At 34.9% G+C, this 15,504-nt stretch overlaps 1 protein-coding gene across 1 annotated transcript in view; it reads right to left on the minus strand.

Moving 5' to 3' along the window:
• Nucleotides 1–281: 281 nt before the first annotated feature.
• The window catches only part of Kctd8 (potassium channel tetramerization domain containing 8), a 51,085-nt gene continuing 35,862 nt past the window's right edge, over nucleotides 282–15,504 (minus strand). The window contains exon 3 of the mRNA XM_015481753.2: nucleotides 282–1,681. Coding sequence (XP_015337239.1) covers nucleotides 1,190–1,681 — 492 coding nt within the window. The 3' untranslated portion in view covers nucleotides 282–1,189. The remainder of the gene's footprint in view (nucleotides 1,682–15,504) is intronic.

Consider the following 15,504-nt stretch of genomic DNA (forward strand, 5'->3'; position numbering starts at 1 on the left):
TGTAGGAGGTAACATCCCAATTTTTTTGGAGAGTTTTCCAATCTGGTTGTCAGCTAAAATAAAATTTTAGTGTATTCTTAGATGAGGTCTTTTTCTGTCATGGCTAAGGGATTATTAATCAATACCAAACCTATCTGAATCTAAACTCTAGCTTCATTTTGAATTATGTTTACAATTGTCAACATTAAGTCTGAGCAGACCTTTCAACCTGGAGTTTTAAAGAAAAGTTGAAGACAAACAATTGAATATTTTTAAAAGAAGAGACAATAGAAATCAAGGAATTCTAATACATTTTCCTTTTTTTAATAAATACATAAAGCTGTTTACCATTTCCCTCAATTATTTTGAATAACATGATAATAGGCTCTTTCAGACCATCATTATATCATTTTTTACAGCCTGATGTAAAATACTTGTTTCACAGAAATCATCATGACTAGCATTAATAGATGAATGTCAATGTAGTAACACAATAGTATAAGGCATATTTACACCATCTTAACATACAGAAATACCATACACATACACATTAAAAAACAAAAACAAAAACAAAACACATATCCAGAACAAAGAAAGCTCAATCTCCTAGACAGCTTACATTTATAGGCTTTGCCTGAAACATTTTTTTTTGCTTAATTTTTTATAATTTTTTTTTCTTTCCAAGCAACAAACAGATCTTCCCTATTTCTTGTAATGTATTTGTAACATTGTGCTCATGCAAAAAAATAATACTTGTTTTATTGCACTGACATTTAAACAGTTTTAGATTTGGATATTAAAACCATCCTCTGAAATTTTAATTGATGTTGCTTCATCTATATTGTCATTTCAGTTGGTGTGATATGATGATTTGTTTTTGGTAAGTTACAAAATGACAAGCATGTCCAGTTGACCACAGTTCAAAAATCAAGATTCTAAGCTTCTTGATCATGCACATTTTACTTTCATTCTTGCAACACGATTTGAATCTGATAGATAACACCATTTTGACACAACTTTTATTGGATTCATTTTTTGAATTGTTTCTAAAAATAACAACCACCAAAAAAAAAAAAAAGGAAAAAAAATACTGTCCCACATCCACTGTTCACAATAAGGAAGAGCAGCAAGAATCACACTGACCATCAGTCAGGTGGCGACACTAGTAAACATCAAATGTCATCGAAATATCCAAGGGATGTGATCATCACTATAACCCATACTTCTGCAAGAGTTCAGATTGCCATTGGCGTTTGCGCTCTGGGAAATAATCTGGAATGTGGATTTTTTTAAAATCCTGAATACACTTTTTCATTTCTTCTTCCACACTTAGCTTCTCACAGACTTTCTTTTTGGAAAGATTTGTTTCTCGGGACTTGCTGATGAGTGTCTGAAAGAGTTCACTGTTTCTGCGTTTATCTGGTGGGGGCATCCATTGCACAGGGGCTTTTTTGGAGGGACGATCCAATGTTAAGGTGTTAGGTTGGTGAGCTGTAGCCTGCTGGGCATTGGGCGGGTTGTCCTGGGGAGTGCTGGCCTCCGAGTGGCTGTCACAGCTGGAAGTGGAGAGCTCATTACAGGAAGTCCCACTTTCACTTCCTTTATCTGTAACTTTGTCGTGTTTTCGGTCTTCATGTTCTTGTTTAGGTGACACTATTTTCTGAGGTGGTCCTGAAGAGGAGAAAAAAAAAGAGCAAAACAACTGAATAAATTGGAAGGTCAAATTAAATAAGCACTGTATTTTCTATTTTAAATGAAGAACACTGATCATATAAAGAATGCTATTTGTTGTAGCAGCCAACCTTTGAGATATTATACCCCAAACCTTGCAGCTTTAAGTATACATTGAAACATGCATCATGTTGGTTAATATTTCATAATAATAAAATTTGAGAGGTTTGTTTAATAAGCCTTTGTGCCATGATAGATCATCATTAGCTTTATGCTGTAAAAAAAGACTTTTGTTATTTTAGTTAGAAGATCCTGAGATCTGAAAAAAATATCATATGTAAGTATCATGCTAGTTTTATATTTGTTTCATTAGACACTTGGTTCATTTCTGATCAGGACACTGTACAAGGTAGTGTCCTTGGTGCATACAGTTTGCCATTATAAAACAGGAAAGTACCATTGCTCTATTTTACAAAGTAGAGGTATTCTCTCAGCTCAGAGGTATAATAGCATAATTTATACTTCAGGTGGTAGGCTGATTTAAATCTTACCCTCAGTCTCTTAATCTTGTTTCCTGTCTATTTCCTCAGAGAGAATTATGAAAGTGTTATACTATATATATGGGCCTAATATTATGGTGAAAGTATATAGTTGAAATGTAGTATTTTCCCAAAATATGAGACTTAGAATTTGAAATAAATTACCTAGAGGACAGTTTTCAGAAAGTGTTAGCTTGCCAAAATAATTATTTCAAATATGCCAAGAGTTTATTTCCAAGAGGGAGCATATTTTATTTTCCTTGACTCCACTGTGGGATTAGGACATCCATCTAGCATTTATTGAGCACTATCACATACCCCAAACAATAATAAAACCTTGATTAAATGGAGCCCAACCATTCAGAGATCTTAGGGGTCGGGATTATACTTTCTCTAAGTCAACTTTTATGAACATGCTATGTAAGTCGGCCTGGGGGAAGACATCAGTGTTCTTTAAACATTGTTCGGGGGATTTTACTTTGCATCAAGAATTAAGAAAATTTCTTCTAATTCATGAGGTCTCAACCTTGACTGAATAGTAGAATAATTTAGAAAGACTTAGCTTATCATTCACTGGAATCAATCTGGAATGCCTGATGTCATGAGGAGCCACCTGGACATTGGGTCATTTGGTGGTTCCAGGTGATTTCAGTGTGCAGCTTGTTATGGACCATTGTTCAATCAAATACATATCACATGAGTTAACAAGCAACATTGGTAGTTTACTCATAAGAGCAATGAGACAAATGAACAGATACATTACAGGAAAACTTGTAGTATGTACATCACGCGGCTGGTTGCCATCACAAATTTTTTTATTCAAAACAGAAGAAACAAAGCCAGTTGCAGCAGCATATGCCTGCAGTCCCAACTCCCGGGGAGGGTAAGGCAGAAGGATTGCTTGAACTCAGATGTTCAAAATTAACCTGGGCAATGTAGTCAGACCCACATTCAAAGATAAATAAATAAATAAATAAATAAATAAATAAGAGTAAAAAGAGAACCAACAAGAGTTAAGTTGTACTAAAGTTTTCAAAAAAGCTTGAGAACTTCTTGCAGTGAGATTCCATATCTTGATTGTGGAGCTGGTTAGAAGACTGTATGTGCTTGTAAACACTGATGGAATTCCATATAAAAAAATTTTTAAATTTTCTATGTGTAAGCTGTATCTCAATTAGCTGGACACCCTACCAAAAGACTTTCTGAAACCACCTCAAAGCAAATGTACGTATATGAAGAAAGGTCTTAACCAATATTTCAAACTTACTTCATCTGCCATGCAGTAAAACTAGAATAAATGCTAATTTTTAAGACTTCTTAGGAAGAAAGTACACTAAGACATTTTTTTATAGTTTTTGTAGCCATGGATTTTTTTTAAAAAATCTATTGTTGGATTTTTGTTGTTTCTTGAATCTCGCCAATTTTTATTTCATTTCTTCTGTCAGGGAGAATGGGACATTGAGGCTGAGGAAAGGAGTAGAAAGGTACATTGTTAACAATTTCTGGACTGACCAAGGTCCCTGTCCATCCTCCTGTGTCCTGAGGGGCTGATGGACATGGTATTTGTTAGGCTTCTTGCCTTCTGGTTTCTAGGTGGATTTGGCCAATGGCAAGATTAGCAAGATAATGCCCTCACCCCACCCCTGGGATTGCTGTATTATAGTTGTGTTGCTAGTACAAGAAGCCCAGATCTATCAAGTAGCTCTCAATTATCCTCTGCTTTCTCTTCCTCCCCTTTCCTCCTCTTCACCCTTCTTCTCAAATTCCATTGAGGCTCACACTTCAGGCCTGTAGGTCATTATTAATACCAGGGTATCGTTCACACTCTGAAACCACTGCTATTAAATTCTCTTAAATTATTACCCTGTTAGGTATTTCCTTTTTTCTTCCTGGGTCCCTGACTGATAAAGCCACACCAGCCATCAGCCATCATCTCCATTGATTAGAAGAGTGTTACTGTAAGGCTCTGATTTGTAGTGATACTGTATTTTGATGATAGTTGTACTGGGGGGAAAAATGAGTTTGAAATCCCACTGAGCTGGATTCAATTTCTGGTTGTTTTGCAAATACTAGCCTTGTGACCTCGATTAAAATACTTTTCTTTCCTCTGCACGTTAGTACTATTTTCCTTAAGACAATTTTGAGACTATATAACATTCCATAAAAAGAGAATCTTGTACAATTATTCTCAACAGAGAGAGTACAAATAGGTATAGCAATGGAACCTGCTCAATGTTCATGCCCATGCCTGCAGACTTTATTTCACTGTGCTGAAGGGGTTCTAGATAGTGTTTATGGAGATTGAGATGGTAGGGGAGACACAATATTTGCTTAATTATCTTTATGATAAATGTGATTCATGCAAGCACAAAACTCATCACCCTAAACAACACCGAATATAAAGTATTTTTTTAGTCTTTCTGTCAATCTTTTGCATTTCCTTAACCAAAAATCTCTATTAGAGGAATATAAGATTTTCATTCCTTATAAAGACTAAAGGATTAAACTGCAAATACCTGTGCAAGCCAATTTACATTTAAGGATCAATTAATGAGGAGAAAAATAATTTCCTCTTAATAAGCAGGGGGATAGAGCATTAGATGGAGACACTCAGGCAGAAAAGTAATAACATGGAAATGGAAGACAGTACAGAGAGAGGATGTCAGATACTGCCAAAGTGAATGCTTCATTCTGTTTCTGTTCACTGGGAGAAATAATTGTTAACAACTTATGCCAGTGAGGATACAGAGTTACATAAAGTCTCTGGGCTAGCTAAATGTGTTACTATTATGGTATTATAATTTATTAATGAAAATAGCCACCCCTCAACACATAAAAATATAGATACTTGCTCTTGTACTGCAAGATGGAAGACCAAAGAAGACTTCCTTGAAGAAGACATCACAAGATCAGCCAACAGTTTGAGGCTGAGTACCCACTATGTGCCAGGCATTGTGCTAAGATCAAGGGACACAAAGATAAATAAGATGAGTTCTCTGTTTTGATGAAGCTCACAGGCTTATTCTAACTCTATGCAGGTGAAGACAATTGGATGCAGAAAAAAAGACTGGATACATGTGGCCCAGGATCCCTGGAATTTTCAGTAAAGATGAGCTAAGATGCATTTCCCATCAAATGAGTCCTAACTGAATTTCTCATATGAAGCTTTTTATTAATTTATTCCAATTCTTTCTGTTTTCTTTACCCCTCTTCATCACCTCTGTCTCTTTATTCCTTCCACAAATAAGATAGATCAGAGAATGCTCAAACATAGAGTCGACTTCATAGTATTTTATGATAACAGTTTAACTGTGTAGGATATTTTAGAATATCACACTTCTCTCTGGAGACTTTAAGATCTACAAGGAAAAGATGGTGGGAACCTAAAATTATTATGAATTTATAAGCAAGCTTTAGGCAAGAAGGATTACCAATTATACCAAACAGATAAAGAAGTTTGTATTATATGATCTAAGGGAAAATGTTACCTTGATTTTGTCCACATTTTCAATATATAGAATAATACGGGAAATTCTCTGTAAAAATCATTAAGGATGACCAACAGCCTTCTTTTGATTTATGCCAGCACTTTTAAAAAATTCAAATTGATTAAGCATGTTCTAAATCATCATTGATAATATGGTAGATACAAATTGGGACTAAGGTATTTAACTTATTTATGTGCTTTTATGGCATGAAATTAAGAAAAGTAAATTTATTCATGGAAAATAATGATTTACTCTTGTTGCCTAGTTTTCTTGTGGATGCCTGCTAATTGTAGGCTTCTAGGGGTAATTTCAAACCTTAATTTTACATCATTCCATTCAGTAGTCCAAAACCAATTGAAATGCCTTAAGCAGCACACAAACGATAATTTAAATATCACTATGTGGGAACAGCATGACTATTATAAATCCTGCATCTCTTAAACTAATAAGAGAATTGAGTATATATTTGAATGATCTTCCCACAAAGCATTTAGTCCAGTGAGATAGAGCATTAATCAGACCTGGCATAAAAGGGAAAAGGTAAATGTGCTCTGGAGGTCTTGTCAGCTGGGCTTTCTTCCATCACATAACAACACGTTACTAAGTATTAGTGCAACATGAAATCAGCAAATAAGCAAATCTGTACCTGATATTTGTTTGAAAAAGAGTGAATTTTTAAAAGCATTCAATTCCATACATAGTTACACTTTAGACACTTTCAAACATTGAGGCAATTACTCAACTTTTCATTTTTTTCATTTGCTGTGAAAGCATATTGGACAGCTCTACTGCAAAACCACAGATCATTTTCCCTTGGGAAGCACAGGCTTACTGACCCAAAAGACCAGCAGGCCACCAACCTAGGTTGTGCTGCTCCTTGATTAATTGTTAAAAGAACTTGTTAAAGAATTATGTATGTGCATACCCGACATACCTAATACTAATTTTATGCTATTTTTAACGGTGTGGGAATACCTTGGAAGATATTTATGTTGAATAATAAAATTAACATTTCTGACTATTTACACATGCCAGCCTGAATCAAAATACTTTATGTGTATTAACTCATTTAATCCTTGCCATGACTCTTTGAAGCTTAAACATAAGGAAACTGAGTCTGAAGGAATACAAGTCACTTGCTACAGAAAACTAATCTAGTAAATTGTTGAATTGGGGTGTGAATCAGACAGAATGCACTATGTATCTTTAGGCTTCATTCTGGCTGTTGATGATTTAAACACTAAGAATAGATGCATTAAACAGACGTAAGTTGATAGTATTTCCTAGAACTACATCTTGATGAACTTACAGAAAGTTGTCTTTGAACCCTAAAACTCTGTGGAGCACTTTTGTGGAAATAAAATTTATTTCCCTATTCTAATCTCTAATTTCTATTCATAGCAAGTTTTAAAATCTTTAATGTTTAATATTTAATTAAAATTTTATAGTTTGAAAAATCCCTTCCTATTCATTTTAACATTTTGAATTGTAGAAATTTATAACAGATGAGAACTTAGGGCCAATATCAAAATATTAAACAAGGACCAAGTGCTATGAATGTTAAATGACCAGTTAACATTAGTTGGATTGCCTGAGCCAGAATCAAACTCAGTTATACTGAAACTAAAAGGAAGAAAGAGGTAGTTTTCCCCAGTCATTCAGGTAGATAATTTGGTATAGAAATTGAATGTCAATATTTTTGTCTTTGAATTGCCACATGATTCCTGGGTAGTTCTGGATGGGGGCATGTGCAATAAGAGTAGCTCTATATTTTTCCTTAGAATACAGAAGCATTTCCAAATGAAGTTTGTGTACAACTGCACACTTGAAAAAACCTTTTATTTTAATCTCTTTACCTGCCTAGTGATGATAAAAAAGACGTGATATGTAAAATTTGTCTGCAATGGGCATAATTCCCAGAAGGGAAATTGCCCTTTAATAGTATTAAACTCAATGGTGTGTGAATGGTTATGTGGTACTTGAATAGAATGAACCAATCCATCTTAAATATTAGCACCACATGCTTCTAAGTATTAAGCAGTTGAATCAAAAGGAAAAAAAATCAACTTTTTTCACAAACATTTATTGAGCACCTGTGATATACAAAGTTTCATGTTAGTTACAAGAAGGGGGACACACGTGTGCATACCCCCACCACAACCACAGTCCCTCCCTGATATCCAGTGGTTAAGGCTGGTCAGCTGGAGAAGTGCAGATGAAACAAAAGCATAAATCAATAGACAGGCAGGAGATAGGAAGGTGTAGAATGTGACTGGCATGAGCTAAGGAATGGAGTCATTCTTAATTCATCAGTAGAATTTCTACAGAAAATTGAAACTTAGAGGCCATACAGGAGGTGTGTTCATCTTGGAAAAAAGAACTATTCAAATGAATAAAAATTAATTTCTACGAGAAAAAAAAATGAACTCATATCTTTATGTATTCTATTATCATTACTAGCATTACTTAGCCACTTTTAGGAGTTGAGGGTAATAAAAAAAGTGAAATTAAAAGGAAAACATGTTATGGTATTCCTCTTTTCATCAGAATGTGTCCCTTATCAGCCTGTTCTTCTAATTATCCCTATACTTGTTAATTTTTCTGGGAATTTATTTATTTATAGCATGTTTCCTAGTCCTAAGCTATAAACTCCCCAAAGAAGGCAGAAACTGCCTTTTTATCATATTGTCTTTTCTTTCATTTTTAATTTTTTTATTTTGGTACTGGGGATTGAACCCAGGGGTGCTTAATCATTGACCCACATCCCCAGCCCTTAAAAAAAACAATATATATATATATATATATATATATATATATATATATATATATATTTAGATGTAGGCAAAGTATCTTTATTTTTATTTTTATTTGGTGTCAAGGATCCAACCCAGTGCCTCACCCGCACTAGGCAAGCACTCTACCACTCAGCCACAACCCAGCCCCATCAGCCCTTTTTATTTTTTATTTTGAGACAGAATCTTGCTAAGTTGCTGAAGCTGGCTTTGAACTTGCAAACCTCTTGTCTCAGCCTCCTCAGCCACTGGGATTACAGGTGTGTGCTACCATATCCAGCTTAACTGGGTAATTAAATTACTTACTGTGGTAATTAAATTAATTAAATATTCATATTTTTTATTAAATTAATATTATTAAAAAATTACTCCTGAATTTCTATAGTAATGGATTTAACTATATTATTCATTTGGTATTTTGTATTCACCATGTTTTGTGTTACTTAATATTCTTGAAGCTGACCATAGAGTAGTGTTTTAGTTGGATTTTTTTATTGCTCTGTCAAAATACCTGAAATGAACACCTATAAGAAGAAAAAATTTGTTTGCCTCATGGATCCAGAGGTTTCTGTCCATGTTAGTTTCCCCCACTGCTTTTGGGCTTTTGTTGAGGTAGAACATCATGGTGGGGAAAGTATGGTGAAGCAAAGCTGCTCACCTCATGGCAGCCATAAAGCAAAAGAGAGAGACAAGAAGAGACTGGGACCCCAATATCTCCTTAAGGACATGCCCCCTAAAGACCTAACTTCCTCCAAAAGACCTCGATTCTTACAGGCTCCACCACCTTCTAGTAGTGCCACAGGCTGAAAGCAGATCTTTAGTACCGGAACCTTTGGAAACATTCAAGAACTCAACAATAACAAATAGTAAGAATGTGCCCACTCCCCACACAAAAATGGGTTCCAAGGTCACATTTTTGGTGTGCTATTTCCCTCCAAATGTTATAATTTCCATGAAAGCAGAGACTGTATTTCGTGTTTGTTTCACCAAGGGCATTCAGAAGGCTGGTGTGTTTTATCACTGAATAAATAATACTAACAACGTGAGTAAGCAAATGTAATATAGCATTAGGAAAAAAATGTGAGAGTAAATATATTTGCTTATTGGAACATATATTCCAGGAAATTCCAAAAGTAATCTTGTTGTCTTTCTCCCAAAGATTCAAAGCCTGTTCTAAATGTTGCTTTCAGCATAAAACCTTCCATTCTCCCATTTGGATGTGATTTCTTGTGATTTTTTTTTATTCCCTTAACAATCCATAGTAGTTTGTTTGAATCTATTTCCAAGTACTGCACAAATTTGGTCTTAAATATTAGCTATTTCTGTACATTTTAACTGCCATCCTTGTTTTGCCTCACAAAATAACACACACACACACAAAAATAACCACACAGACACACACACACACACACACCCGTACTACAGTACCTCATGAGGCAGAGGTTCTTTCTCTTTTATTTTTGTATTTCCTGAAGTACCTACCACCCATGACACAAAAATTCAGTGACAGTCAAACTGAATTAAATAAAATTAGTAATATTTATAAAACCATATCTAATCACATAGGAAATTGTTGTATTCTAAATAAACTCAAGTATAACTAAGCTTAAGTGGTATAACAAAAACAAACAAAATGCCAGGAAGTAGAATAAGACAAACCTTCAGTAACGAACCACAAGACAGACTTCATAGGCTCTTTAGTTATTAAAAATGCCAATCCCTTGGGAAGGTCCCTGCATTATCCCTTCTAGCTCATTAAGGAGAAACACACAGTACTCCAGAACCATACATAATGAAGAAAAATTATTTCCTTTGCTCTGCAAGTGGATTCTACATTATTTACATCATTTTACCTGATACTTGCACCTAAACATGACCAGCACAAAAGATATCAGGGGTCCTCTTGGAAGACTGTTATAGCCATCTTGCAAGAGTTCTTCATTTAAAATTTATCTCCATGTTGCATAGAGCCAGGAGTCTAAGCTATAGTCACCCTTTTTATGCTTCAAACAAACACATAAATGAAGGCCCTTTTGGGATCCTGCAATTAAGAAACAACCCCTCTGCTTGTTTTAGGTTCCCAAGTCTGAATCCACCAGTCCTTATTACTGATGTCACAGCTTTCTTCTCATGCCCAGGAGGCCACTTTCTCATGACCTCTTTTTCACAGGCACAGAGTATATAAGAGCATGATTTATCTGTTTTCCAAATTTGTGAATAGAAACCTGTGTATGCCTCTTGTTCCACATCTATAAAATTTGGATCATAACATCTACAAGGTGCTTGGCAAGGATTAATGAGATGTTGTTTTTATACCACATCTGATGGCACTGGGAGGGGGAAAAGGCACTCTGTAAATATAGGTTGGGGGTGCACTTATGATGTGCTGTGTATAATAAATTTATATGAACATAAAACCATGCTGGTCGTAAATCATGGTTGTTTGTTATACAGTACTAAACAGCTGCCTTAAGCTCCAGACAAAACTCTTGGTTTTAACAGTGGAAGCAGAGTTTGTGAGGAGGCAAGGATAAAAATAAAACAACAACAACAACAACAAAACAAACTAATGCTTGTGTACCAAGAGCAGAAGCAATCACCGGCAGAAAGCCATAGTTCCCAGGAATTAAAATTGTGATCCTCCTGCCTTGGCCTCCCGAGTTACTAGAACTGTAGACATGTGCCACCATACCCAGCAATCTCTGTTTTTCTTAAGCCACTAAGTTTTTGTTAGTTATAGAAGCCACTGGAAATTAATATAAGTCCATTTAGTCTAACATCTGGCTCTTTTAGATGCTAAGTTCTCTTATATAAGTGAAGATGATATAATCCTTAATGACAGGATTATACTGAATCTGACTATAGGATCTTAATTTCTTTTTTAAAATAAAATGTCTTGCAGATTCTGTCAGGCTGTCATCCTGTTTCTGTGCAAGCTTCTCTAGTAATGATAAGCTCAGAATAGTGTATTGCAAATCACTTTTCTTTGGGAGTATCCCTAATTTTAGAACATCTCTCTAGTTATAATTTTTCTCCTCAAATAATGCCATCCATGGGTCCTGTTTCTATCTTTTGGAGCAACATAGAATGAATTTTCCCCTCTTTTAACTAATAGTCCTTATTATTTTGAAAAAGATTATCACATATTCTAAGTTCCTTCCAGTTACATAGATGAGCCACATTTGAATGAGGTTCACAGTCTCCTTATACCATCTCTGTTCCCACAATACATTATTTTCTTCCTCTTTCTACAAATACAAACATCACCACCTACTTCCTCATTCTTACACACACACACACACACACACACACACACACACAGGATCATTAAACATGAGGCCCTTGTCATTAGCTGATTCACACACACATCACTAGCATCTGATCACTCCTTGAGGTTCCAGGCCCATGACTTCATTGCCTTCTAACCTTCAAAAACTATATGTCAAAACATAATCTCATTATTTCTTTTCCCTCTAAACTTATTATACTTCCTGTGATTTATGTTTTTCTTTTCTTTTTTTAAATAAAATCATCCAATTCTTCTTAATCATCCAGATTTACAATTTGTGACTCATCTTCACTCTTCCAACTCCTACCCCTGGACTGTTTCCCTTCCTAGGTGATCAGCCACCTGATCCTACTGAGTAAACTTTGATGTGCCCCTATGACTTCATCCTCATGGTTATGAGCCTTTATTAACTGAATCTATGGCATGAATTCCAAGAAAGGCTTTCTTCTCTAGACTCTATGTCTAATTATCAGTGCTCAGATCAAGATCCCAACTCCACACCAATGAAATATAGCTCTTAATATAATAACTGTTTTAAGATGTTAACACCTTTCACAAGCATCCAAATCTCTTAGCTCCACAGACAACACTTCCCATGGCCTAGTCTCAGCTTTAACTCCAAAACTCATTTTGTATTGCTTCCATCCTCTGTCCAAACCTAACTGGAGGAATTAATATTATCCTAAATACCACATGTATTTGTATTCACTATGTGAATGATAGTTTGGCTTCAGTTTTTAACTATACTTGCATACATGGAGCAAACTGTTATTGGTTCTGTGTGTATGTGTGTCTAAGCACTTACTTGATGCCACTATGTACTTAATGTATTCAGCAGACTCCAGATTTATAACCTAGACTGGCCATTATAATATCTTACCAAGCCAGCCCCACAATCTATGGCAAGAACAGGGCTTGGCAGGCAAATAATCTGGAAGGTGCACTAATAGCAAATATCTGGGATACACTGAATTATCTTTGAGGGGGAAAAAAGAGAAGGTTGTTTCATCCCTTTCCAAAAAGATGTGCCTGCATGTGACTGAGTCCCCCAGTCTCAAAGACAGGAGAGGAGAAAGAGAGGACACCCTAGCAGTGAATGGGTGGGTGTCTAGATCACTAATTCCTCTGTGCTAGTTTGACAAGTAGTGTTAGACCAAAAAATATATAAATCTTATGAGGAAAATTTCTTTAAAAAACTTAACTAAATATTGCATTAGATGCAATTAACTTTGAAAAACAGCTGAAACTTCTCTTCCTAAAGCAGGTTGATGGATGTATTGGCTGTATGTGTTATTGGAAAACTTGTAACACTTCTAATGTGTAAACTTAACTTTTTATGCACATTTTAAGATATATATCAGAAAATTTGGGGAAATTTGGAGTAAGGCAGAGAAAATTATTATGAGAGTCAACCTACAATTCAAAGAATCCAAACTGTTGTACTACTATTGAAGTCACATACCTCATCTATTGTGGCCACGATGGGTATTATTGGCTCTATCATTATTATTACTATTATTACAATTATTGTCCTCAACTGAGCTCCTCATCCATTCTGTGTCCTGGGGAAAAAAGATCTATTTCAATCAAGTTAAACACAAACACACACATATGAGCACGTGCGCGCACACACACATACACACTATCTATCTATCTATCTATGTATCTATCTATATTTTACTTCAATATGAAAAGTAGGGTTAAATATAGAAATCAATATTATTTGTAGTGAAATAAGTGTCTCATACAATTCCACAGCAACATCTATTGTCACCTTTTTCTGAATAGCCACTTTATGTAGAACAAAATGAGCTGAGAGATAGAAACTTAGTGATGGAGTCAGGAGACAGCATGTGTACACATACATTCTCTGAGGCTGGGGGCTGTATCAGGGCCTTGCATCTTCTAGACCACTCACTATCAATCAGGCACCTGCCTCATGCACTACATGACACATCTCATTTACACCTCACAATTACCTAATAAAGTAGGTGCTTATTATGCCTATTTTCCACAAAAGGGAATTGAGACTTAGGTTATGAAACTTAACAGGTCATATTTGGAAGTGGGAGAGGCAATATCCAGCCACAAATCTGTTTGACTCCAGAGCTTATACTGAATAAGTTCTGGAGATAAACTGCCTCAAAACTCCTGAAATTGGAGTTGAGACCAGTTTCCTTGAAATCTTAAATTACAGCTATTGTTTCTTGTAAATTTCATGCTTTGAGAAGATTAAATCAAGATGCAGGTCTGTAAAAGTTTTGAAATAAAAGTGTGGAACAATACCTGAGTGTTAGTATTTATTTAGGTCATTTTCGACATAATATTATTTGACATCATGACTAGCCATTGTAACAGAAAATAAATTTAAAACGTACATGTGAAGATGTGGACTACAGTTTCTCTGTTTGTTGTGAACCTTACTAACTGGGACCATGCTATTTAACCAAGCAATTTCTATTTATCAAATTTAAATTTTTCCCATTTCAAAATAATTGCTTAAGTTGGATATCCATTGATATACACATCTTTGTAAATTCAGACCAATAATAAAAGGCTATTTGATATTAATTAAATGGGCTCAACATAAGTCACAACTATGGTTCAAAGTAATAGTGTATATTTTTAATATGAACCCTACTGTAATTTTATAGAGTGAAATTAATAAAATAGACAAGATGTTGAAGGGACATCATAGAGCAGAGAAGGAACAGCAAGGAGAAAGGAAGTATCTTAGGATTTGGGGCATGTCTATACTATATTTTCAAAACTATCAAAGTTATATTTGTACAGTAAAACACCTGTAAGACTTAACCTTTCCATGATGTGCACCTCTTGATTAGAAAAGGTTCTGACATAGGCCACAAGTTTCTGCCAAGGGCTTTCAGGGCTTAATTAAATAATGTGTAGATCCTGCCACTGCAGAGCTACTCTGAGCTTTCCATGTCACCTCAGAGCATGCTTTAGTCTAAACCCAGAATTTCAACAGCAGCTAGAACACCATTTTTCTTTTTTGATATTAAAGCCTTATAAATTAAAAGTAGAAGATTCTGAAATGCTGCCTATGAAATATTACAAGCTAAAAAGATGTATTGGTACAACCTCTTAGTGGATCAACCAAAATATTATGTCAAGGAAGAATTTGCATGGATGATACTTTTGGAAAAATGTATTTAATTAATAGTTGTGTGAGTTATTATTCGTTAAAAGCTTGGAGATAGATTTCTTTAAAAATACATGAAGCATTAGTAACAGAGTATGTTCTTCACATGACTGGTATTGAATAACTTTCCATAAAGTGCTGACAGCACAAAAGCCACAGAAATGCATAGTTTGCTTTGACTTCATATAGTTCAGTGAAAGTAATCAGAGATGTCCACTTACAGTTAAGTTTCCAAAACTACTTAACAGAATTATGAGCTATCTGAAGGAAAAAAATCAAATATATGCATTTCTTTTAGAAGAAAATTCCCATAATAATAAACGAGAATTGTATAATTATTCAATTACAAAAACTAAATATAGAGATTATTAACTAATTGGGAATTGTGATTTACAATATAATTGATTTAAATGTAATTATAGTAGTATATTGACATTATAGAGGAATAAAAAATATCTGTCAAATTAATGATTAGGGGTTCACACTCCTTTATTTATATGGTCAGCAACAGTGTCTGCCCTTAAAGTGCTATGAACACTTCTCCAACAAAACTTCAAGGTCAAGGCTAATCGTCAAAGGAAAG

Source organism: Marmota marmota, unplaced genomic scaffold (assembly GCF_001458135.2).
Source record: "Marmota marmota marmota unplaced genomic scaffold, marMar, whole genome shotgun sequence".
Lineage (NCBI taxonomy): Eukaryota > Metazoa > Chordata > Mammalia > Rodentia > Sciuridae > Marmota > Marmota marmota.